The sequence below is a fragment of the Argentina silus genome, assembly GCF_951799395.1.
Source record: "Argentina silus genome assembly, chromosome: 15".
NCBI lineage: Eukaryota > Metazoa > Chordata > Actinopteri > Argentiniformes > Argentinidae > Argentina > Argentina silus.
In genome coordinates, this window is record NC_139669.1 from 5,739,578 (window position 1) to 5,764,375 (window position 24,798).

A 24,798-nucleotide genomic window follows, 5' to 3' on the forward strand; every position below is an offset into this window, starting at 1 on the left:
CATGCTTTTGACAAGTTGAGGAGCGTCATCCCGTCAATGGAAAACGAGAAAAAACTTTCCAAGTACGATACTCTTCAAATGGCACAGATATACATCAATGAACTCTCCGAGCTTCTTGATGGTGTGGTGCCGCAGGAGTGCACAGGTTCACTCGATGGATGCGCTTCGCCTGATAACCCCGCCAGAAGGAATTCGATTCATCCCTTTTCGCCAGAGACCACTGTGAGTGGAGCTATTAATTACGCCATGGACTCCCCGCAACCCCAGACGAGGCTGGTTGAAGAGCAGTGTGACACAACTGCTAACGTTGGTCACCTCATCATTCTGACTGCTCCTAAATCTGACTTGGGATCAGCTAATACACGATCCTCATCAAACGGCAGTGATGGAGAATCCTCGCATTATAGTGACTTCGAGGACTGTCAGAATGGTAGACACTAGATAGTTCTAGGTTGGACCACAACATAAACTCTTGCTGAAAACGTGTTTGTGGGATCTAAATGGGTTTTTCCTGACTTCCTTCCTGACTTTCCTGACCTGAAACGTTTACTGTCAACTGTCTGTGTTTTAGAAGACACGAGGGACACCAAATAGGCACATGAGCGCTTGTAGCCCATCTTGATACTATGACATGTTGTGATTTAGAATGAGACAGTCATGGACACGTACAACACTGTTTTATTACGCCATATTTATTTACAGATGTTGACATTGCCGCATGAACAGAAAAAGCAGTTTCATATTCTGTTATGTTATTATTTATAAGGAATAAATAATTAATTATCCTAGCCTGTAATTAATTATCCTAGCCCTTCCATTGCACTTTATTTACTAGATAATGTATGGCTTGGACTTTTGGATTGTTTCCTTTTCACTGACTGCATTGATATCTTATTTAAAAATAAACAAAACCTATTTTGATATTTATGCATAGTTATTTTACTTACAATGATAGTATTTGATGCAATAAATAAAGCTGGTTTTAGATACAAATGTTCACAGTCTGTTTTTCTTCTTTTCACTGTCAAACATTACAAAACACTTCTCTTCTAATAATGAATTCTCTCTTGATATAAACAAGAGAGCCTGTTAACTTAACTGAATTCTCTACAGTAATAAATGTCAATCAATTCAATTAATATGCAATTTACATATTAATGTAATCCCAGATTTTTGAATATAACGTGGTACATACAAATCTGTAAATTGATATTTATGGTTACATACAATACAACTTCCATATTCACACAATGTCATATAGTTACACATTTTGACAAAGTTTTACATTTTCTATACACTTCAGCAACCAGTCATCCCTCCATCCCTGCCTCTAACAGCGATAGAAGGTAGGGGAGTCACCGCCCCCTGAGGGCAGGGGTGGCTGGAGCTTTGCCAGGTCTTTACAGAGAAGATCTGACAGCTTCTGTTTAAAGTTGACATGGAGGCCAGTGGGGGTTACAGTGGGGGAGTAATGTCTGGCCTCCCCCCCTGTCTCTGTCTCCTCTACCCCCTGTGGCTGGGTCTGGAGCTGTGGTGGCATATTGACATACAGGGACTGAGACTGGGGCTGGGACTGGGGTTGGGGATGAGGCTGGGACTGGGGCTGGGGTGGGGACAGGGGCTGGGGCTTGCTCACTAAAGCATAGATGCACTCTGAGCTGGAGTACTCCTTCTCAGTCTCATCCTCCGCTTTACCCTCTACCTTCGCCCACATCCACCTCTTCAGGTTGTGATAATGATGCTCCTTCACATCATCCAGGTTGATGGCCTCCAGGGACTGACACCTCTCCTCCCCCTCCCCCTCCCCTTCCTCCTCCCCCTCCAGGCTATAGGTGGGCAGACTTTTCTGCATCCTGAGTGGTGCTGGGGAGCGGTTCAATCTAGGCCTGTGGTCCTCTATGGTGGCATAAAGATCACCGTCAAACTCAGGGTCAGTGTTGGATAGTGAAATTTGTCTGATGTGTTGTGGAGAGACAGCGGGCCTGACAAGAGAATCAGTCAGGGGGCAAATGTCGCTTCTGTGTCTGTCGAAGGCTGTTGGTTTGGGGGATGGGTTGGGAAGCTGTGGGGAGGCCTTTGTATCCAGCTCCAGGGACTTCTGTTGGTCGATGGCTTCCTCAATGGCTCTGTAGATCTGGGGGGCATGTTTGGAGAGGAAGGTGAAATGGCCTTCCCCTGAGGGACAGCGACGGCCCGCCTCAATGGTGAACCCCCCCTGTGAATACACACAAGGATTATAACAAGCAACATTAGACAAGACCATGCTGTTGTATATTTTGGTGTTTTTAGAATTGTGTGGTGTATGTATCCAACAAAAGTAAATTCAATCTGCAACTCAGAGTTTGAACTGACATCCATTGTAATTTATCATAATATAATAACATCACATGGTGTAAATTGATTAAACTTTCTCAACAATTTACTATAACCCACTGATGGATGGTTTCAAACTTGTTAGTGAAAATAGCATCACTTTTTACCTTGACCTGGCCAAATCTGCGTAAAAGCTGGTAGGGCCATTGGTAGATGATGTTTGCAGTGTGGTGGTCCAACAGCAGGATGGCCAGTCTGTCAGGGGAGAGCAGGTAGTCCCCTGCTAGGTAACACCTCCTTGATGCCTCTGTTGTCTGGACTGTGACCTGGTACTGGCCTAGAAGGAGGAGGGCAACAAGGTAGGCTGAATCCTTCCTCGAGATTTTGGCCCTGAACTCATAAATCAATCGTATGGATATCAATAGCAGATTTGAGCAAAAGTCTGAGTTGCATGCTGCATCTCAAGCCAGGATTAGGTCCCACAATTGACATTTACGCAGCCAAAGCCTCAATATGCTGAGTAGTCAATAGGGCTTTGAGGAAAAGGATATCAGATAGATTAACATATGCTACAAGGACTCAAATGATTTGCATTAAGCCATTCTTTCATGAGCTCTCTCTCCAGTGCTAGGTTGTCAGGAGTGTTGGTGAGGTGGAAACAGAGCGACAGTAAGCAAAACACCTTTAAATGAAACAAATTTGGATAAGCCAGAGCTTGCTGACGCTCATACTTTTTTTTTTTTTTTTTTTGCCTGTGTGAGTGCCTGCAGTAGCAAGATCTGCTGCCTGCAGTTGCTGAGAGTTTCTGCTTGATGCCAGTTCGATTAAAGCTCTGGACATAACATGTCCCCATCCATTCTCTCCAAACAGAACATTTGCATAGCATAATGTAAACATTTACATAACATAAAAGTTTCCTTCTTTTAAAGAAGAAGGAAATGTTTCTCTTAAATCCTCCTTCCTATTGGGGCATATCCTGTTTCAAAAGAACTGATGTGGACACAAACACACACACACATACACATATACACTGTACTGACGCAGTCATGCACAGGATATGATCACCAGGATAAGAGATTCTGTTTGGGAGTTGATTGCATGGTAAGATACTTCCATTCTACTGGATGTCTACCTGTTTTCCAGACTGAGTAGAGTTGATTGTCCCTCATGGGCATCTCCTCACTCCTCTGTGAGACTCTCATATCTGGGACTCCCAGATCCTTCTGTGAACACAGTGGCAGTAAGAGTATTGCAAACATTGTATTATGTTGAGCATCTTGGTTATCACCGTTTTATGACATGAACACTAGTATTGTAGAAACACAGCCAGAGGGGATCTTGTGCAAGCCTTAAGGGTTGGAGAAGTGAGACAGTGATCAGGTTACAATCATGACTTTGACTTCCTCATTGTCACCAATCGGTTGGTGCAGCTACCGGGGGAACAAACACAAGACTCCACTAGTGTTATCTTATGCACAGTTAGGGCTTTCTTATCTTCAATATAAGATGGTGATAAAAAGGGAAGCTCACAGCAATAAACAGGAATGTAACTGTTGTACCCCAATTATGTTTTTAGTTTAACTTGTGGAGTATGCTTAACACACTCACTAAAAGATGACATGGACAAGATTGCCAGCTGAATTAACTCATTAAAGCGTCAGATGTGTAAGATAACGTTACGTTAAACCATAGGCCAGAATGTTAATCATGTGGAACATTTCCTCTGCACAACCAGGGGCTCAGACTGGTTCTTGGTACCTGGAATGTGATCAGGCAGAGGGCAGACACCCACTCGCTGCAGGCCTCGGAGGCTATCGTATAAGTACGTCGGATGGTGTTCAGGGAGAAGGCAGTGCACTCTGGGGGGCAGCTCACTGTGGCTGGGACGATGCTGAGGCAGTCACACAGACGGATCACCCTCCTCTCTGCCTTCCTATGCTGGGGGGGCTTCGTCTGCAGGGAGCTATTGTCACGCACGTCAAACAGTTCCACCCGGCCAATCCCTGACTGGCTAGGCTGGAAGAGCACGATCCAGGTTCTTCTCCATGATTTCTGCAGTGGGCGAAGTTCCAAGGGGAATAAGGTGTTAAATCGTGTCATTGTTGTTGATGGGGCATATTCCAGTGTTGGACCACTTAGCTAAAACAACCTTCCTTGGGGAGGACAAGTGATGTAGTGGTTGGTTAACTGAGTCTACCCACCTTTTCATTTTGGTGAGAAGGGTTTATCCTCCACTACCTCACTGGTTGTCCTAAGGTATACAGACCAGCGCACAAAATAGACTAAACGAGAGCAAGCTTGGAAACAAGGACCTCAGAAGCATACTGTTGATTTATAGATCTGTTGATTTGTCACTTTGTGATGTCTGCAATTCTAACATGGAAATCCCACATTTCAAACCCTGGACATGCAGTATATACCAAGAAGTCCCGTGAAAAGTGCAATGACTTTTCATAAAGAAACACAAATATGCAATACTAGCTCTTCTCACCATTCATTATTTGAAGTGAAGGTTTATGTGTACTTAGCAGAATGAGAACAATCACATCCTGTATTCAAATCAAGTCCTTCAAATATGTGGTATCTTTGCAAACACTCACCTTTCCAAACTTGACTCCTTGTAGATACAGCAATCCCTCTTTGAAAACAACCTCCATGGTTTTGTGTTAGAATACACACCACTTCCTTAAGTCTAGTGTCTAATCACTACAGCAGCTACCCTGTGATCAAAGCCCAACTGAAGCTTCAGCTGACTGAGAACACTGGTAGTTTCAGTTACCCCTCATCATTAACCATCAGATTTGCATGTTCTAAAAAAAGAATAATGAAATGAAAAACACTTAAGCTCAACTAAATATCAGTAGAACAATGCACAGCTGAAGTTACACCCAGTATTTCAGTAGTGTACTGAGATTAACCTTTCTTTCGACACAACCCAAAAGCTTATCATACCTTTCACTTCGTTCACAGAAGAGACACTTCTCTTTTGCCATGTTCTCTTATTGCAACACCAAGGTTTCCTCAGAAGTTACAAAGTCTTTCCACTCCTTGTGAAGTGGTGATGTCACAGTAAAGAACAAAACAGATACAGGTGGTCATTTTGGTTTTATTTACAATTAATTATTGTCAAGATATTATAATTTTTTTAATTACAAAAACAGCATATATATCTCTCATAGGAGGCATGAGAAATTCAGGGGTTGTACAAAAATAGTGGCAGAAACCCTAACCCACTAAACCTTTGTCTTTGCCTTTGTCTTTTCTCTACAGCCCTGTCACTGTTGGGCAGCGGTAAAAATACACAACTTCCATTATTCAACATGTTTGAAATGACGGTACAAGGTTTTTGAGGATGCATCTCAAGCGGAACGCTTAGAAGTCCATAGAGCTGTGAGCCAGGTAGTCCTTGCGTCCGATGTTGGTGACCTGCTTGGTCTGCATGGCCTCCAGTTTGGGACAGTCAGTAATACGATGGCCCAAACCACCACAGAACGTACAGCCTCTTTCCCCTGCGGAAGCATAAGCAAATCAGGTATGTTAGACAGAAACCAAGTCTTGTCCGACATCTGACCTTACAGTTAGAGTAATAAACCAATACTATGGGAGGGCAAAGTGAAACTTAGTTCTCTAATGTCTGAAATAAAAAAGGGGAATTGGGCACATACATCAATTTCACAACGGAAAGAGTGGGAAGTGAGAGAGCAGAGATAGAAAGAGTGTAAGCGCAAGCACAGTAGAGATAAGAAGCTCTTGCCTCCAATGTCCAGCATGGTCTCATCTTCTGTCTGGAGCACCTGGAGGACAGGGGGAACCTTCTGCTTGGCCTCAAGCAGTAGGGCTTTCAGATCCATCAGCACTGACTCATCTGTGAAGGAAAAACAAACACAAAGTGTTTAGACAAGAGGTACCAAAGCCTCAGTGCAGTGATAGTAGGGAAAAACCCGTTCTCAGACAGTTACGGGCATGACGACTCAAGCAATGGGGAAACATTCAAATATTGACTTGATAGTTTAGTTTATGAAAATCTTGCGGCACACTTCCTGGTTATTTCTCAGTGCGGTTTCTGTTTCTGCTTTCTTACCGCAGCCTTTGTTGATGAAGGTGGTGGCGATTCCAGTCTTACCCGATCGACCTGTTCTTCCAATTCTGTGGACTGAAAAAAAGAAAACACAAGTATATTTTCAACAAGTCAATGGTTGTGTCCAACTAGAGAGTGAAACCGAAAAAGTCACGGTTTAGGGGTAGCGTGCATGTGGACTAGAGATGTACTCTTACCATAGTTCTCGATCTCCTCTGGCATGTCATAATTCACAACGTGTTGGATAGCAGGGAAATCCAGACCCTTGGAGGCAACGTCTGTGGCCACTAGGACATCTTTTTTCCCTTCTTTAAACGCTTCAATGGCTTTGGTTCTCTCTTCCTGGTCTGGAATCACCGACAAGGACATAACATCATCATTAAAGACGTTTGTGTCAGACGAAGATAAGCAAATGTGCTCCATAATCAAATCTATAATTAACAAGTGAACACAAATGCGTAGATCACCATTCCCATACATTTCAGTCTCATCTGAATTAGACGTGAGAAACTATGGGAAGAGTGGCAAGTGTGAGGGGAATCTGCCACCTAGTGGAGTTGGGAAGGCATTGCAGAAATGGGAGAATATTATGGAACAGAACTTTCTTGTATGTTCTTTGAGAGCCAGGAGGAGCTGTTATGTATTTCGCATAAATCTTTCAGATCTCCACGAGCTGACCTAAAACTGACATTCCTCTTACCTTTCCCACCGTGGATAGCCACAGCTTCCACTCCTTTCAGCAGGAGATACTCATGAATGGCATCTACGTCTGCTTTCTTCTCAGCAAACATCAACACCTGGATTGGACACACCAAGGGGGACAAGGGGGTCATGCATGTGATCAGAGTATGCACTTAAACACAAACACGCCACATGTAACATGGGAAAGAGAAATCACAAAGTACTAACCGGGGGTGGGGTCTTCTGGAGGCACTCCAGCAGGTACACCATCTTAGCCTCTTCCTTTACATACTCCACTTCCTAAACAAGACAAAGAAGACACAACGGCACCGTTAACAAATCTTTTGTTTCAACTATGGGTGGGGCCTACTGTTTGATGAAACCTAGACCATGTAGGTGGCCGTACAATTGCAATCCCAGCGAAAGTGCCTGACAGAGCAACTGTACGACTGTGATAGAAATGTACCGTGTCTCCAACAGGTGTTTCAAGAGTGCTTTCTTGGACGAGTTCTCTTTACCTGAATGACGTCCAAGCTGGCAGCACCAGCCCTGCCCACGTTAATGGTGATGGGCTTAACCAGGGCACTCTTAGCAAAGTTCTGGATCTTTTTAGGCATAGTGGCACTGAAGAGCAGGGTTTGCCTCTGGCCCTGGAAGAAAGACAGAACTGTTGTGATAACCATTCCCCTTCTGTTCAGTCCGAGGAAACATATCTACTTGTCTGGTGATCAATGGTGAGCTATGAAAATCAGAAACATTTGCTACTTATTAATTTCTATGGGATCACACAGACGCAGAAAACAGTGTTCCTGTTTTCCCATATCTGAATACAGGCTCCTTACCTTGAAGTAGGAGAAGATGGTCCTGATGTCCTCCTCAAAGCCCATGTCAATCATCCTGTCAGCCTCGTCCAGGGCCAGGTAGCGACAGATATCCAGACTGATCATCTTCTTCTGCAGGAGGTCCATGAGTCTGCCTGGGGTAGCCACCATCATGTGGACACCACTACAACCAGGGTAACAGATGATCAGGACATGTCTATATACTATCTTTAATTATCTGTTAATTGACTACTATGGATTGACCAGGAACATAGTCTTAATGAGAATAACATGTAAAAACTGTACATGAACATGAAATATTTGCTTCCACAATTGACACTGATCTTCTGCTGAGACTTACTTTTTGACCACCTCCATTTGGTCCTTGACAGACATGCCCCCTATACAGAGGGCACTGCGCAACTGGGGAGCCCCCTCCTCTTCTAGCAGCTTACCGTAGTACTCTATGATACTGTGTGTCTGCCTCGCCAACTCTCTCTGAGGAAGGGAGGTTAAGGGGTAAACCACTGCCACTCAAGATGTTTTCATCAAAAACGATAACAGTGAAAACTGTGTTATTATATTACTATCATTATTATGTGCCATTTAGCTGACGCTCTTATCCAAAGTGACTTACATTGCAGTGAGTGCATACATTTGTCAGTATATATGGTCCCAGTGGGAATCGAACCCACAACTTAAGCGTTGTTAGCGCCATGCTCTGCCCTCTGCAGAGGACCACTGTGTGACTTACTGATGGACAAATGATGAGTCCGTAGGGTCCCTCTCTCTTACAGAAAGGCAGCCTCTTCTCCTGCTCCAGGGAGAACATGATGAGGGGGAGTGTGAAGACCAGGGTCTTTCCTGAACCAGTGAAGGCAATGCCAATCATGTCTCGCCCTGAAAGACTACAGGTGGAGGGACATTGAGAGACAGTAACGAAAACCCCCAGACATTTAGAGCAATCAACAACAGAAAGTAAACATGTCCAGCATTAATATTGTCCTCTACCAACATAATAATGTGACTATACAGTGTATTAGTTCAAGAAAATAACATTGCTTCCTTATGTGTTCAATTAAAACATGGCTCACTAGCAATAGGGGTGGTGGTGTGTACTTACATGGTTGGGATTCCTTGGACTTGAATAGGTGTCGGGTGAACGATTCCCTTCTTTTTCAAACCTTTCAGTATTGCTGCAAACACAGGGAAAGAAGTTTGAGGCATGAACAACTTGGCTATACATGACTATACTACAAAATAAATAATCTAAGATCATTTTATAATTTAAACGGAGCGTGTATTGTGACATTTAGAACAAGTCGGCAGAGAAAAAACAGAACAAGTGATGTCATATTGGTGTCTCTCACCTTGTGGAAACTTCATCTCCCTGAAACTCTTGATGGGTGGTGGAATGCCATCTCCATCCACAAGGATATGAAACTTTTTCCTGACACGCTCGTGTCTGGCAGGGGCCATGCTCAGGATGTAGCGGGGAGCCAGCCAGCTGCAGAGGAGGTCCAGGTTGTGTGAGAGGTGGGAATAGTTAAAGGCATATTTCTCTACATAACTTAGCCTGTGCCCAGAGCCCAGAGGGGGGTGGTACACGTATCACATTCCTACAATTGATGAGAATTGATTGCATCGCCAAATAAACAGTTGTCTTCTTCTTCTTCTTTACCCACAAGAATGCAGAAACGGTGCACTCACCTTGTTTTGATTGGATCGTCATATATGATACCTTTGGCCATTTCCTTCACCGACATTAGAGCTAAAATAGAACAGAGTTATCATCTGTTAGTATTTACTCATTGTATGTGGCCTACACGGATATCAAACCTCCAAATATGGTCTTGTTGTCAGCACCAGGAAGCCAATAATGACTGGACCTTTGGTTGTGACAGAGCAGGCTTACCTCTGCCTTCAGCAACACTCTCCAAAATCTTCTCCTCTTCTTTCAGCTGCTTTTCCTTGGCAGACTCCTTGCGGGCTGTGAGCAAAAAAAACACAGAATGTAACATTCAAGATCTAAGCAGAGTGGCGTTCGAAGAAATTCAACTGTTCATATCCATCCAAATCCAAGAAGGGATACCTTCTGCTTTTTCCTTGAGGACTTGGTGCTGGTCCAAGAGACTGACGTTAGAGCGTGGACCAAGTCCCTCCTCTTCATCCCTCTGCTCCCCTGCACCGTCCTTCAAATCCTCCTCCACCACCTTCCCTCTCAGGCGCAGCATCTTCTGTAGCTGTAGGAGGTAATTATAATAAACAGATTATAATGAGTAAAACTTAGAACTACTTCTGCAGATGCCCATTCATAAGAACCAATCCTTATCGGTCTCCTAGTAACACAGGTATCCAAGTACACAAAGCGAGACAGATATAAGCCAACTATAAACGTATACTGAGAGTAATATGACTGTTCAGACAAATAATTAATATAAACATATAGTATGCTATCCAGTTGTAAACACACAGGACATTAATCAACGTTTAAGCCTACCGTTTGATGCTTTCTGATTTTGACAGGCACGTATGGAACATAGTCATCATCTTCACCGGATCCCTCCGAGGCTGACTTCTCGCCAGAAGGTCTCTGTCGAAAAATATTTGTTAATACTACTAGAAATAGCTATTAGTTAAGTAGCTAACGTTGACCTGAGTATTTAGCCTACACAATGGCGGATCACATATATTACGCCGTGTGGCTAACGCGTACTCACCTATGCAGCGAACGAAGTCAATTTATGCAAACGTTGTATTATTATTATCATTATTATTAATACGATGTTGTTAAACGCTAAAAAGCTAAATTGCTGAAGCTACGTTGAAGCTGCGAGAACAGCTCGAATCATAGAGCTAGGTAGCTGTGTTGCTAGCTACCATAGCTGTGCTATCCATTGTTCAATTACGTACCTTCTTGGGTCGGTTTTCTGCTTCCATTTTAATGTATTGTACTGTGCGGTCTTACTGTAGATTCTTAGCTCCTGTTTTGACCCAGTTTATTGCCCAAACACATGGAAAATTACCCCCACGTTGTTCAGTCTCCGCCACTCTGAGAAAACACAAGCTACACTGATGTTTGTTTCTGTACGGTAACCTGGGAAGGACACAATTGTTGATTGAACGGCGTTTTCCAAAACTTCAGACAGTTTGGTACTATGAGAGGTCTGGTGTTCGAGACAACAGTATGGCTTGACGTGACCTTGGAACGGAACAGTACATGGAAAAATACATTATGAGCATTTCATACTTCTGACAGTTATTTTCATAAAATGGTAGATATGCATATATGAGACCCTAGAACACTAAAAACACTTAGATTAGAAAACAAACACCACACTTTATTTTGTCAAAACTGTCATGTTTTAATCTTTCTGAACGAAAGATTTTCACAGTATCAAAAGTGAATAATAAAAAAAACGGAAAGGCCAACATACACTTGGCCATTTATGGTATAGTATAAATCTACATTCCAAACATGTAAGATAATGTCCTCTAGTTGAATATAACCTGGATAGCATCAGAGATGGATATGAAAACAAAATCTCAGAACAGATAATCAGGGGGAAAAAACAACCCATCTTGCTGAAAGCCTTTAAACATATTTAGCTAACTTAAAATCAAAGCCTCACTTCCCAACATTATTTTAACTCTATGTTCTCATCAGAGGGGGATAATCAAGGTTTGACAATGTAGATATGGTGTGAGCTGAGGAGGAGGAGGCTGCTTCTAAGTACTGTGAATGTTGTAAACCTCACGCAGCCCCCAGAGAAACAAGTAATGACAGACGTTGAAAATACCCTAAAATCACTAAAGATTTCTTATGTACAAACATTGAAATAATCAGGAAGAAGCAATATTTTGGAAAGGTCCAACTTGAGAAGGATGCCATGCCTCATTGTGGGATCTGTGCAACAGCTGGAACGTATTGGTCAAAACAACAGATTGAAGCTGTCATGCAGCAGACAGTGGTATAACTGTACTGAAGTCGTAAAATGCCTACTACTGCACTGCTAACAGAGACAGTGTTGTGAACATGGAACTATATCAAAGACCACCATGGGGGGAGATATTAGCTCAATTAGAACACCTACAGGAGATTAACTTTGAAGCAAGATAGATGTGGTGACTGACGCCCAATGTAGAGCTTTGCCCAATGTCTGGAAAAACACTGATGTTATATATTTTTTTAGATGCCACTTCATTTTTTTTTAAATATCATGCGAGGGGGAAAAATCTGGTTTCAATCACATATCTTGTAAGATATTATGCGATTAAAAGTGTTAAACACAGTAATTTGATAAATATCTTTTTTCATTTTTTTTTTTTAAATCAATTTTATATTAGTGTTGTATTGATTACTTTGCAAATGATCATCTTTATAAAAAAAAACAATTAAAAAAAAAAAAAAAAAAACATTGCATACAAAAACATGGTACAAGGGCATCGACCTTTTGTCATTTCTTCCTTCATCATTGATTCCGAAACAATTTGTTGCATTGGTAAAAATGTCAGAATGGGCCATACGTCTCCACACATAAAGCTACCAGCCACCAATGCACAGAGTTCAGCCTGTGAGGACGTGGATTTGAAAGGTCTTGTATGGCACAATCAATGCAGTACGGTTGAGTCGATACGAACACTACGATTGCTATGATAACCCACAAATGACAGTGGTGTCCACAACAGTATATATATTTTTTGTAACTGTTCTTGAAAAAAATCTATACATTAACATTGTATTTTCTGTACTTACTTAAAAATCAATGAAAAACCATTTAGGTCAATCTGTGGTGTGTAACCATAGAGAGTGTTGTGTGTGTGTGTGGGGGGGTGGGGGGGTTGGGTTGGGACTATAATGTTATCATCAATGGGCAATGGAGAAGTACTTTTGGAGCACCAAATTGAACCGATGGGAATCCAGAGGTTTAACAATGTTAAAATGTGCCACGTTTGCAATAAAAACACTTTTTATTTTAAGGTAAATGTTTACATACTACATAATGAAGCACACAGATGCAGTGGATCTGACAAAGATGTTTTCAAAATGTCCCATTTTGCACCTCTCGTTTTGTGAACATTTCAAAGATAGCAAAGGGTAGAGTTGGCCTTGTGAATGATCCCTGGCTGTTAGCTCTTAGCATTTCAGTCTTTCTGAATGGAAATGGTTTTGCACCAGGGTCCCTTGGCTTGGTGAGGCAGAGGAGGAAAGTGGAATTGAGAGAAGGCCTCAGGCCAATCAGGGGTGTATGGACACAGTTATGTTGGGAAGTTGGGGGTTGTATAGTCCGGCACCCATCCGTTACTGAGCTGCGTTCGAGGGAACCTTTTTGAGGCTAAAGTTGGACCAGTTCACCGCTACCTTCTGGCGGGTTTGTTTAGCAGAGTCAAGGCAAAACCTAGTCGAAAGAGAGAGAAAAATCACATTTTAGGAGTGCAAGTACAACAAATCAGCTATGACAGGTTATGTTGTGACAGCATAATCCATTTACAACGTAAAGCATTGTCAGTGTCAGGTCTACCTTTTGAAGTATTCCACCTCACGATCACTCTCGTCAGCAATTTCCGTTGGATCAACATCTTTGGGGAGAAAAACATCATCTGGGGATAGAGAGACACGGCAATTGGTTCACAATGGCACTGTCACTGACGCACAGACACAAAAATACACACACACACAAAACACATACAAATGTAGGCGTGAACGAGAAGTGTTTACGAACCAATTCCACGGCCGGATTTATCCCCCTTGTTCTTGTTCTTCTTATTCTTTCCCTTGGGCTGCTGCACATTCGTATGAGCGGTAGAGTGACCGTTGCCCTCCGACTCTTGCTCTGACCGGCCTCCCCGCGCTTCTGCGTCGCCTTTCCCCCTCTGTGCATTGGAGACCCCGCTGCCAGCTCCACTGGTGCCCTGCCTGACTTGCCTGGCGTCCTCTGGCTTCTTGGGCCCGGTTCTCTGGCTGTCTGCTGAATGCTGAGACTGATGAGGCGGTTTAGGCCCAGCCTTAGAACCGTTACAACCCAAGTCTGCTGCCCTGGTCTCATTGGTTTTCTGCAATTCGTTCCCAGAGGCAGCTTTGGTGGGTTTGGTTGGGTTCTGCTCTGACAGAGGCTGATCCTGCCTTTGCTGTTGCTTTTTACCCTTCCTCCCCTTTGCAACACCGGCCCCAGCAGTGGTAGTGTTCTTGGGGTCCGGGGCCTCCTCTTTGGGCTTCACTGACGCAGGGGCCGGGGCTGGGGCTTGCTGGGTGCTCTCAGGCCCAGTGGAAGGGCATCTCTCTGGGGAGCGAACCCGGATTAGCTTGGAGAGGCTGGGGGTGGAGTGTAGCCGCTGGACGTCCTTGGGCCCAGTAGCCGCCCCCGCCACTGTGGTGGTGGTGGTGGTATTAGAGGTTGAGATGGTGGTGGTGTCGTTCACCAGGCCGTTCACCAGGTCCAGGTGGCTCTTGAAGGTTCCCAGCGAGAGAGGGGCCAGATCCAGGTCTATCTGCTGCAGGTCCGAAGAACCGTTGAGGTGGGACAGCAGGTGGTTGCCCTCCAGCGTGGCGGCCTTCTTAGGGAAATCGTTGACATCCAGGTTGAGGTCGTACATGCTGAAGGAGGCCCGGATGGAGTCCTTGATGGTGTTCTTGATCTCCTCCAGCCGGCTGGTGAGGAAGCTGTTGACTCGTTCCAGCTCCAGCTGAGGCCACTCCAGCAGCCGGCTGGCCTCTGAGCCATCAGGACTGGGCTCATCTGCAGGCTCTGGAGGGGTGGAGGGGGGGTCGCTGCCTCCAGCCTCCTCATTGTCCATCTGGGCCTTCTCCTTCTCCTAAACCAGGCACAGAGAGACAGGAGCGTGAGGACACACACAGACATACCAAGACACAAGCAGAGACACAAACTCATCATTACATGACAATACTTAATTCTGAAAATTCTGACGTAGCCATAAATGATGAATACATGGAGTTTTGGCTCTCCTCTTACTTACAGTTATACAAACAAATACACACATCTGAATGGCTGAATATTCCCTGCATGGCAAAATGTTGGCATCTTCCCCTTACCTTCTTCTTCTGTTTGTGGCGGGCACGTTTGGCGGCTTTGGCGCTGTTGACGGCTTTGGGCTCGGAGCTGTTGATGAAGTCAAGCAGCTCGTCCACGTTCCGGTTGTCGATGGCCAGCGTCGGGTCCGCCGGGTCCGAGTCCTGCCGCTGCGGAAGCTCTTCCTTGCGCCGAGTCAGACGGGAACGTAGCTTCTCTCGGATCTCGGCGTAGTTACGGCTCGTCGGCGCAGCCGGGGGCTGAGGAAAGAGAAAACACAGCAGCCCAAGATTGAGACTTTCATAGCTTTTCATAGAGTTACGCCCCACCAAATGTAAAGCTCAGTTGTTAAAGACCTAGTAGAAATTGCTACAGTACCAGTCAAAAGTTTGGACACACCTTGCTACGAGTGTGCAAAGCTGTCATCAAAGCAAAAGGTGGCTACTTTGAAGAATCTAAAATACTACAACATATTCTGGTTTGTTTAACACTTTTTTGTTTACTACATAATTCCATATGTGTTCCTTCATAGTTTTGATGTCTTCAATATTAATCTACAATGTAGAAAATAATAAAAAATAAAGAAAAACCATTGAATGAGAAGGTGTGTCCAAACTTTTGACTGGTACTGTAGTAATAACGAATATTTTAGACTCTTCAAAGTAGCCAACTTTTGCTTTGATGACAGCTTTACACACTCTTGGCAAGGTGTGTCCACACTTTTGACTGGTACTGTATAATATGCTATGCTATATAAATGCAATTCATCATGAAGTCCAGCGTACCGCGTTGTGTCCGAAGAATTCGCAGTAGCAGCAGTCACAGTACTTCCCATCCTTCTGGTTGGTGGAGGAAGAGGCACAGGAGCTCCTCTCAGAGCTGCTGTCCTCGTCCTCCCCCTCTTCCAGCTCCGACGGGGGATGACACAACGTCCCGTTAGCCAGCTTGTGCCCTTTACATGCCTGGTCCCTAGACAGACAGACAGACAGACAGACAGACAGACGGACAGACGGACAGACAACGCTAAGTGAGGGGACTTGACACTACCAATCAAGAATACAACTTGGTTTCTCAAGTTCTCTCCTGTTAATAATAACAACAACAAAAAAATGCTTCTGGCATTACGACTGCCAATGGCCCCAGTGTGGTGTGCATCGATTACTTTGTCTTATAATGACTGATGGATAGATGATTCACTTACTTAAACAAATGTATTTGTTGTAAGTCGCTTTGGATAAAGGCGTCCGCTAAATGCCATAAATGTAAATGTAAATGTTTCTTACTTTTTTTCGGTCACATTTCCACAGAAAAAAACCCCCATCCTAGAACCACACTAACCTGCAGGCCCCTGATGTCAGATGTCCCACGTTGGAGGTGGCCACAGTCCCCCCATTGTGTCCATTGCAGGGATGGTTACATCCCATGAGGGAGGCACCCAGTTTACTGTGCTGTGCATTGACGGCAGGAATGTGGGAGTTCTTGCAGGCGCTGGGCTTGTGGAGGGCCGTGGGGCTGTCGGGGCCAGATGAGGTGAGCTTGGCCGGGGGCCCATGGAGGTTTGGTACCAGCGGGGAGAAGGGAGCGTGGGCTGCCAGACCAGGGTTGGAGGAGGAGGTGACATGGCTGTGCTGTCCAGAGCTCTGCTTGGGGGGTAGCAGGGAGGAATGCTGGGAAGAGAGACCAGTGGGACTGTTGGGGGGCACGGAAAGGTCCGAGTGTTGGTGGTGATCACTGGGGTGGAAGGCTTCACCTGGAGAGGGAGGGAAATGAGAAAGACTGTGACCAAAATGTTGGTGATTTTGGACCAAAGTGGTTTGTTTTTCTTTTTTCTTTTCTTTTTTTAACATCTGATCTTGATTTAAGACCAACATCTGGTTTGTGCTGCAACTTGCGCCGCTAAGGTTCAGAAACTGACATGGTTGATCCAGCTGGGTTACTTGTGATTACTTGAAATTGTGATGACACGTTTCAAGTTAGGACTTGTCCCTGAGTTCTGTTAAGCCTTTTCCGTCAAAGAGAGGATCTTACCTGGCGGAGTTGGTCGTCGGCACATGGTCTTGAAGTGCTTGGGTGTGGTCTTACAGAGGTCGCCGGAGGTAGACAGGGGGTTTCCAGGAGAGGTCCCACTGGAGTTCTGGGAGGAGGGGTGACTGTAGGGACACATCTTGGCTCCCGACGTCTTAGCAGATTTCCCAGGTGCCTCGTGAGAGCCTCTTTTCTCATGAGAGGCTGGTCCCCCCGTTCCACCTGGAGACGTAAACGACTGTTTAACTGACAGCAATGGGCTGTGCAATTGTTTCCATTTCAAGGTACGGTGGCATCATTCTGGAGAATCGACAAACCTGTGCAACTTTTTTTTTTACAACTTTGTAAAAAGAAAAAAAAAAAGTTTGTTTTTTTATGCAGACCAATGACTGACCTTGCTGCGAGTGTGAGGCAGCACTATGGTTGCAGTGGACCCCTCCATTCGTGTGGGCTGAATTCCACAGGCCCGAGAGCTTATGGGCCGATAAGAAGGAGCTGGGATCCCAGTCCACAGAACTCTGCTCTGGGTAACCGTTCCCACAGCTCTGCGACTTACACGACGAGGAGTGCGACAACGGTACCTGAAACAGAAACAGCATGGAGACGTTAGCTTATGTCAGTGCTTTTTAAATGGTGGATTGAGACTGATGTTGTTCAGCTGCAGCACAAAAACAATAGGGACTCACAGGTTTAGGGTAAGGTTGGTGGGCTATGATGATAAATAACTATTGACAGATCAAAAAAGTAAAATACCTATTTTTTTCCCCCGTATAAACATTTACAGCACTCGGACAAAGCGGCCATGGAGAAAGATGTTGGCATTTCATTAACATTACGCTGGGCTGCAGTCTCCAAGATTTGCATCACATGGAAAGTGCTTATGTAAAAGTCCAATGACAAATGTATTATCTTAAGACAGCACCTGAACCACAAGCAAACGCGAGATTTGACAGAAAACAATCTAGGCTACTTTTGAAGTGACATATCTAAAGATGTCAACCTACTTAGAAGGAGTGTAACTGTACTTTTGCCATGCAGGATGGTATACTACAACACAAAGCCAACACCCACAACATAACTGTCTAAACAGCACTTTCTTATCCATTGTTGGGGCATGGCAATAGCAACTTCAGGTTTGTAGGTTTGATTCTTGCTGAACATATAAACTGGAGGTCCCTTCAGATTAAGGTGTCTGTTGCTATTCATCCACATTAAAACACTAACGTATATCATTACCAAACTCAGTGTATATAGCCTTGGTCAGCCCTTGCAAAGTAAAGCTCTTTAACTGAGAACAACAAACAAATAAACAAAATCAAAACAAAATCCATCCTCTCATATTCACCGGTGTGGGCTGCCCTTGGGCGCTCCGCCTCTCCTCCTCCTCCTCCACACTCTTCCGGCAGCTCTGGCAGATCCACAGGGGCACCTCTCCCAGCAGAGACTGGGACAGCGAGGGCACGGCGTCAGCCAGCTTACGGCCCGGCACTTCCCTGAGCAAGGCCTGGGAGAGCGCCGGCACGGCATCAGCCAGCTTGGCCGCGTGACCCCCGGGGAGCCCGTTCACAGAGCTTGCCCCCCAGTCCTTAAACTCGCGGTGGCACAGGAGGCAGCAGGTGTGCATAGGCTGAATGGAGGGGGGGGGGGGGAGAGGTCAATATTAGTCTGATGGAGGCAATAAGATAACGTTGCAGGTAGACATTGATCTCACCATGTATGAGTTTTCCACAGTAGAATTTTTGGGAGGATAACCTCATCCCAACTTCCACCCTATGTAATGGGCAGTTGGACACTTGTTTGCATAGTGTAAACCGGTCAGTTTCTGCTTTCCGATAATGTGACACGATTGCCTTACCAAATAAGACACTACTACAATGTTGTTTGACAAGTTGACAAAAGCAGAAACAGACTTGGACCCAAGCTTATGTTGTTGATGTTAAGTGAGGGAAGTGCTAGCTACATCTGTGTTATTAATTAAGTACAACACAAGTTAGAATTGAATGCGTAAGATCTGATCATCAGCATGATCAAAACATCTATGAAGGAGTGGTGAAGGTTATCCATGGAAGCATCTTGCGACACGCAGTTTCACTTAACTCAATTGACACTGAATTCATGCGGCCCAGATCACAACTGTTAGCTGAGTTGACCGCAAAAACCTACTAACCTACAAGGACACCCACGTGTGGCCTTATGTTTAGGTAACAACTATGGTGCAAACATTATACTAGTTGATACATTTTTTTAAGTGGGCACCAGTAATACAGCCTTGATCTCGCAAAAAGAGCAATCATAACAAAGCAAGCCATGCACTTCGATTCACCGTTAGCAGTATTTACAATCAGCTAGCTAGTTAACACGTTTCAGCAATCGCTGGATATACACTCACTGAGTGCAAGTGCGTAAATGTCTGCAAACTTGTAATAAACACGCGAGTCAGCTAATGTTAGCTGAAATGTAAGGCTTCGACGCGCTGCAACAATGTCAATCTGCTACGGCGGACTCTCCAGTTGGCAAGCTAGTGATGTGAATGGGTCTTCCTTGCTTGCTAGCTAACATTAGCAACATTTATAATGCTGGTTAGTTTTAAATTATTTATTTATTGGAGCAATCTATCCACCCTGATCAAATTGTAAAACGGACTAAAAGAGATACAACCCTTTAAGATACCTAAAATTCTCAATTCAACACCCGAGCGAGGAATCCAGGAGGAGAAATGCAGGCTATATCTGCTGTGATTGGTATATTACCTAGCTAGCTAACTGGCTAACTTATTAGTTATTTTGGCTTGCTTGCTAGCTAGCTACCTGATTCGCCCTGGTGGCCAGTCTATCCAGCCCTGCATCTCCGCCACCACCGCCAGCTGCATCGCCGGGAGAGACGGGGTTCTTCGATATGGTCTGCTGTCCAGGCACCAGCTCCTTGGGCCCGACCCCTTGTTGCTTGCTTTTCTTCCTTGCCATTACGAAAGTGTCTGTGATATCCTTTGGCCCAGTTTGCACCAGTTTGGAGGGGTTAAAAGCACAGTTTCGAATCTTCTAGGATCACAAATGTTCCCTATCTTCTCCAGTCAAGACAACAGTCAATATGGCGGAGGGCTGGCACACTCGGGAGTTCATAGGTCAAAGATACTACTGGCAAAATGGCTTCAGTCTGATGCAAGCATTGAAGCTTGCTGTCACCATATTGAGTGAGGGCAAATACATTCCACATTTAGCATTTATTGACATGCAATATGAATATTTCTATATGACCAATTGTTGTGTGAGAAGAAGACTCTATCAGTGCCTCTAGTCGGGCGATTCTATGGCACCTCAGTATGTCACTTTCCAAACTCAATTATAATCGAATTGCATTCCAGTTATTGCATATTGCATTATTTGGCAATGTATCATACTTAAATGCAGCAATCGTATTCATTTGATGGTGCATAATAGGCTACAGTACTATATTAATCAATTATTCATTATATTTCTAAAGGGTAATCTATTGTTCTGTTGTCCACGTATTCAGCAATAACTTTACTTTATGTTATATTACATTTTGTAGAAGAAAAAACTAATTGAATGTCAATAAAAGACCATTCCATATGTGCACGTTATTATTACACACTGGATCTACTATTCGTTTGAAGGCACAATCCTATAGCTACTCAGATTATTCTAAGGAAAAAATAGGCTTTTCAGGTTCAGGGAATTCTTATTTTAAATTACATAATACGTAGACATGGTGTTCTATGAATACTCAGAAGACCACTTTGAAAGTCAAAGACGCGCGCTCAAACCGAGGTCGCTTTGGAAAACAGACAAGGGAGCGGTAGATGAGGGTGGGCTTAATGACGAAAATGACGTCGCTAAAGGAGCTGATTCCTTGGTGAACTGCAGACGTAGCACATATTATTGCAGGACTGTCCTTGTGATACATCTTCAAAGGTGTTTTTTCATAGACTTGTTATAACAGTTAAAATGGAAACGAACACTTGCAACATCCAGGTGCTTCTCCAGGCTGCCGAATATGTGGATAGAAGAGAACGAGGTACTGTCTGTCAACTACTTGTCATCCAGGCTCAGTCAGAAAATGAAATTCATAATAAACAGCGAATGTGTAGGAATGAAATGCAGATGTACAGGTGAAATGTGCATGTGAAAGTTGTTATAAGTGCAATTTATTTACGAAGCAATGCATTATCGCAGAGAAAGTTGTTTTCTTGTCGATCATATTTGACTCAGTGATTCGACCTAGACTTGGTCACATCATTGTACACAAAGGCGCCAATCTGACACGATTCGAAAATGTAGCCGAGCTACGACAGAATGAATGAAAATAAGGAATGAATGGTGAAAATGCTGCATTTCACTATCGTGGATGTCGCCCCTTGTACAACACTGGCATGAAACAAATATGTGATATTCTGTGTGCGATGAAATTTTACGAGGATGGCGCCAAAACACCAAAACAGACAGTCAGCGTCGTTGTGTGACACTTGTCATGAATACACTCGGCTAAAACAGAAATCCCATGACAGAAACAAAGTTTATGTCCCTGTCCTGTACACACAGCGATATAGACATTTTTCCTGTAACGTTCATTGTTGACTCGATCTATAAAATAAGTGTTTGCCAAAATGGGGACTTCGTGTGATCACAGAAACGGGTGACATTTCTGCTTTCACAGAAGCAGAACACGGCTATGCATCAGTGCTACCTTTCGATAGCGATGGGGATTCTACGAAGAAAAACAAGCAGAAGAACAAGAAAATACCTGCTGGCAGCAACAGGTGATCACATAACTGACCTGTCTACTTTGACAGTAGGGCGTGGTTCTCTGAAACTTGACATTTACTGAACTCACTGTAAGGTAGCTTTTAGTTTCGCTGAAAATACTGTCAGCCTCAATTTTTCATTCTAGTATGATATATGCTGTGGTTTTATTGAAACGAGGGTGTACTGTGTGACTCTTTAGCAACGTCTGTCTTTCTGTGTTCGCAGGTCAGTTCACAATGAGTTGGAAAAGCACAGGTAAAGATTTATCTTAGTTATATAAAATCTATAATCTGAGCGTTCAAATTTCTTTAGTCATTGTTAAATGTCTTTCGTGGCATTGCCAGCAGACCAGCCGTAATTTTTTTTTTTAAATGCATATAGCTAAATAATAATTCCATGTAGGGTATGTGAAACTGTATTTATTGCTTTGCGGTGTTATGCAGGCGAGCTCAGTTGAGGCACTGCCTGGAGCAGCTGAAGCAGCAGGTTCCTCTGACAACTGACGACTCAATGAGGAACACCACCCTCAACCTGCTGAGACGAGCAGAGCTCCACATCAAGGTAGGATGCTCACAAAGCCACCGTTCAGAAAGGTGTTCTATGGAACAGAACAGGAGTATTTTGAAGATGAGTGTGGTGTGAAGTATGAACTGTGTCAGGCAGCTATATAAACAATGTTTATTTCGGTGTTGTTCCAAGACTTGTTCAGTTTCTCTGAGTTTCTCTCCTGTTAATAAAAAGAAAAGAAAAAATCTTCTTCTAGCATTGTGACTGCCAATGGCCCCTGGTCTGAGCATTGATTACTTTATGTTATGATGACTGATGAATAGATGATTCACTTACTTAAACAAATTTATTTGTTGTAGGTCGCTTTGGATAAAGGCGTCTGCTAAATGCCATAAATGTAAATGTAACTGTGTCGGGCAGCTATATAAACAATGTTTCTTTCGGTGTTCCAAGACGTTCAGTACTCTCAGTACATCTAGGCTGCTTGGCTGTATTCAGTACTGTCTCTCGCTGTGCTCTCACTTTCTTTCTTTCTTTTTTTCTTTCATTCTTGCTGTTCCCTCTCTTTCTCTCACCACTTTGCTCTCGATGCTCCAGATGTCATACTCTCTCTCCTCCTCTGCTGTGTCCCCCTCAGAAGCTGCAGGAGCAGGATGAGTGTGCAGAGCACCTGAAGGGGCGTCTGCTCTGGGAGCAGAGAGAGCTGCGGGTGAGGCTGGAGCAGCTGCAGGGGGCCACAGAGAGGATGAGGAACGACAGCTTGGGGTCCGCCATGTCTTCCGAGAGGTCTGACTCCGACAGAGGTAAGAGTGCTCAGAACCACCGGCACCCGTCTTGATTCGGGTCTCGGTCTTCTATGAAAGTCACGGCCTTGTTGAAGTACCGTAGCCCGTGACTCGTGGGCAGAATCGACGGCAAAACCAGTTGACACGAGGGCTGGTGTGACAGATTTGTGTTCTTTCATTTCAGAGGATGTGGAGGTTGACGTGGAGAGCATGGTGTTTGAGTGTCTGGACTCTGATGAGCTGGGTGGTGCACACACAGACGTGGACCATTGCTACTCCAGCCCGGGCCCGCTATGGCTATGACGAGGATATACCTTCCAAAAGAGACAAACAAAACAAACAAACAAACAAACAAACAAACAAAAAATGCAGGAAGAACAGCAGCAGCAGAAGGTGTACAGGTGACCTCCAACATCCTTGACAAGTAATACATTTTTAATTGTGTTTTTTTAATATAAATGTTACTTGATCTTCATTCAGCTCTGACTGAGCTAAATGTTTTTAGCAGGTTTATTCTGGGCTGCAAGTACTTAAAGACAGTCCTTTCACACTATGGCAGCACTGTTTTTAACTATTTTTTTTATACTAACATCATTGGTTACAAATTGAAACAGGAAGAGGTGTTTTAATCAACAACAATGGATTGAAGAGTAGCTTCGCTGGTGTCACTTGCAGTTTTATATTGGTGTCACAATCTGTATTTCAATGGCTGGTTTTTGAAGTATTTCTATATTGAAAGATGCCTTAAAATTGGTTCTTTGTTCTCTCCAGCTTTTCTTTAGCTAACAAGCTTGATTTCAGGAATATTATTATGTATTGTGATGATGTACAGCTTGCACTTATAGAGTAGTGTGTATTATGTATATCTATTAATGTAACAATTATAGCTGTCTTTATTTTTTATTTCTTATTTGTTATGTTGCACAAAACATCCACACAGCAACTCCTTTGTCTTTTAAGGGTTGGGGGTATATTACTCTGAGCAGGGCTTTAACTAAACTTAACTGGTCATGTTTGCACATTTTCTACCTTGACAGTGAAGTCAAACTGTACCCGGAACTTCTATTTGTGCTACATGAATTTCCCTCACCATGCTTTCAGATGAAACAATGCTGTCACTTACATATTGTGGACCAATGACACAAATGCAGTCCTCATTCGCACTGGGCCATAATTAGTGTTCTCAGAGAGCTTTACTGACTAGTGCTACATCGTTTGCAAACTCATTTGATTGGTAATGTGAATTTGAAATAGTTTTCTATCTTTATTTCAAATGCTCGTTACAAATGTGCACTTCCAGGAATATCTTGACATCACATATGCAATAGATGTACCATGTCAGGAAAGTGGTGGTGAAAAAGAAAAATGTTCTACTGAAATGTAATACTGTACTTGTAATACTCATGCATGCAAATGTTGCTGTGTTATCAGTCTATGTATACTAAACCAACGTTGCATGTTATACTCTGAAGTGCATGGTGCCTTCAGGATTGTAAATATAAGATGCCTTATGACCTTGTGTCTCACAACAACAAAATGTTTATATGCATTCACCATTCTTTCTGTCCTCCCAGTAATACTATGTAGCATTTTTACACTAGTGTATGCCTTTTGTATGAATAAATATTTTATGTATTTAATACCAACTGTGTCTTTTCATTGACGTGAGGTTCATGTGATCGATTATCCTGTATTACTAGGTTATTCACACCGTAGAAACTCTAACTTCCTGTCGTTACTGCAGACTGACAAATGTCTTTTTTTAAGGCACTGTGTATAACAATAGAGTAGAATAAT

General features: G+C 43.7%; 4 protein-coding genes across 5 annotated transcripts; 1 reads left to right on the plus strand and 3 right to left on the minus strand.

The window, feature by feature from the left end:
* Positions 1-1,330: 1,330 nt before the first annotated feature.
* On the minus strand, positions 1,331-5,036 carry dok3 (docking protein 3; the record flags this gene model as incomplete). The annotated part of the gene is made up of 6 exons (XM_083685492.1): positions 4,914-5,036; positions 4,072-4,365; positions 3,446-3,536; positions 2,481-2,650; positions 1,637-2,215; positions 1,331-1,528 (listed from the first exon to the last, which is right to left on the minus strand). Exons 1-6 carry the CDS (start codon positions 4,968-4,970, stop codon positions 1,331-1,333), a joined length of 1,389 nt encoding a protein of 462 aa, XP_083541618.1. The 5' UTR covers positions 4,971-5,036.
* A 365-nt stretch (positions 5,037-5,401) lies between these two features.
* ddx41 (DEAD (Asp-Glu-Ala-Asp) box polypeptide 41) lies at positions 5,402-10,943 on the minus strand. Its single transcript, XM_083686406.1, has 17 exons — positions 10,807-10,943; positions 10,394-10,486; positions 9,986-10,136; positions 9,809-9,883; positions 9,604-9,664; positions 9,264-9,400; positions 9,017-9,089; positions 8,648-8,801; positions 8,255-8,391; positions 7,915-8,077; positions 7,591-7,722; positions 7,301-7,372; positions 7,092-7,188; positions 6,589-6,738; positions 6,395-6,466; positions 6,068-6,178; positions 5,402-5,822 (listed from the first exon to the last, which is right to left on the minus strand). The coding sequence occupies exons 1-17, from the start codon at positions 10,831-10,833 to the stop codon at positions 5,686-5,688; spliced, it is 1,842 nt and encodes a 613-aa protein (XP_083542532.1). The 5' UTR covers positions 10,834-10,943; the 3' UTR covers positions 5,402-5,685.
* A 290-nt stretch (positions 10,944-11,233) lies between these two features.
* On the minus strand, positions 11,234-20,017 carry fam193b (family with sequence similarity 193 member B). Its single transcript, XM_083686405.1, has 10 exons — positions 19,754-20,017; positions 18,292-18,573; positions 17,341-17,527; positions 16,950-17,168; positions 16,260-16,671; positions 15,707-15,890; positions 14,945-15,181; positions 13,617-14,706; positions 13,416-13,494; positions 11,234-13,292 (listed from the first exon to the last, which is right to left on the minus strand). The coding sequence occupies exons 1-10, from the start codon at positions 19,907-19,909 to the stop codon at positions 13,196-13,198; spliced, it is 2,943 nt and encodes a 980-aa protein (XP_083542531.1). The 5' UTR covers positions 19,910-20,017; the 3' UTR covers positions 11,234-13,195.
* Positions 20,018-20,823: 806 nt separating this feature from the next.
* On the plus strand, positions 20,824-24,604 carry mxd3 (MAX dimerization protein 3). 2 transcript variants are annotated; one of them, XM_083686409.1, is made up of 6 exons: positions 20,824-20,981; positions 21,621-21,723; positions 21,935-21,964; positions 22,153-22,270; positions 22,854-23,019; positions 23,186-24,604. In XM_083686409.1, exons 1-6 carry the CDS (start codon positions 20,912-20,914, stop codon positions 23,302-23,304), a joined length of 606 nt encoding a protein of 201 aa, XP_083542535.1. In that variant the 5' UTR covers positions 20,824-20,911; the 3' UTR covers positions 23,305-24,604. The 2 variants fall into 2 exon arrangements, with proteins under 2 accessions (XP_083542535.1, XP_083542536.1); XM_083686410.1 differs by having other exon boundaries at positions 22,857-23,019.
* The last annotated feature ends 194 nt before the right edge of the window (positions 24,605-24,798 follow it).

Excerpts from the sequence above, each read along its gene's own strand:
- fam193b (XM_083686405.1), bottom strand. The coding sequence starts at position 19,909 with ATGGCAAGGAAGAAAAGCAAGCAACAAGGGGTCGGGCCCAAGGAGCTG. Across the intron at positions 17,169-17,340 it reads TGCCTCACACTCGCAGCAAG|GTGGAACGGGGGGACCAGCC; the intron begins GTCAGTCATTGG and ends TTACGTCTCCAG. Across the intron at positions 13,495-13,616 it reads TAAATCCGGCCGTGGAATTG|ATGATGTTTTTCTCCCCAAA; the intron begins GTTCGTAAACAC and ends CTCTATCCCCAG.
- mxd3 (XM_083686409.1), top strand. The coding sequence starts at position 20,912 with ATGGAAACGAACACTTGCAACATCCAGGTGCTTCTCCAGGCTGCCGAA. Across the intron at positions 22,271-22,853 it reads GAGCAGAGCTCCACATCAAG|AAGCTGCAGGAGCAGGATGA; the intron begins GTAGGATGCTCA and ends TGTCCCCCTCAG. Across the intron at positions 23,020-23,185 it reads GAGGTCTGACTCCGACAGAG|AGGATGTGGAGGTTGACGTG; the intron begins GTAAGAGTGCTC and ends CTTTCATTTCAG.
- ddx41 (XM_083686406.1), bottom strand. The coding sequence starts at position 10,833 with ATGGAAGCAGAAAACCGACCCAAGAAG. Across the intron at positions 9,401-9,603 it reads GACGATCCAATCAAAACAAG|CTGGCTGGCTCCCCGCTACA; the intron begins GTGAGTGCACCG and ends CCTCCTCTGCAG. Across the intron at positions 7,373-7,590 it reads CCAGCTTGGACGTCATTCAG|GAAGTGGAGTATGTAAAGGA; the intron begins GTAAAGAGAACT and ends TGTCTTGTTTAG.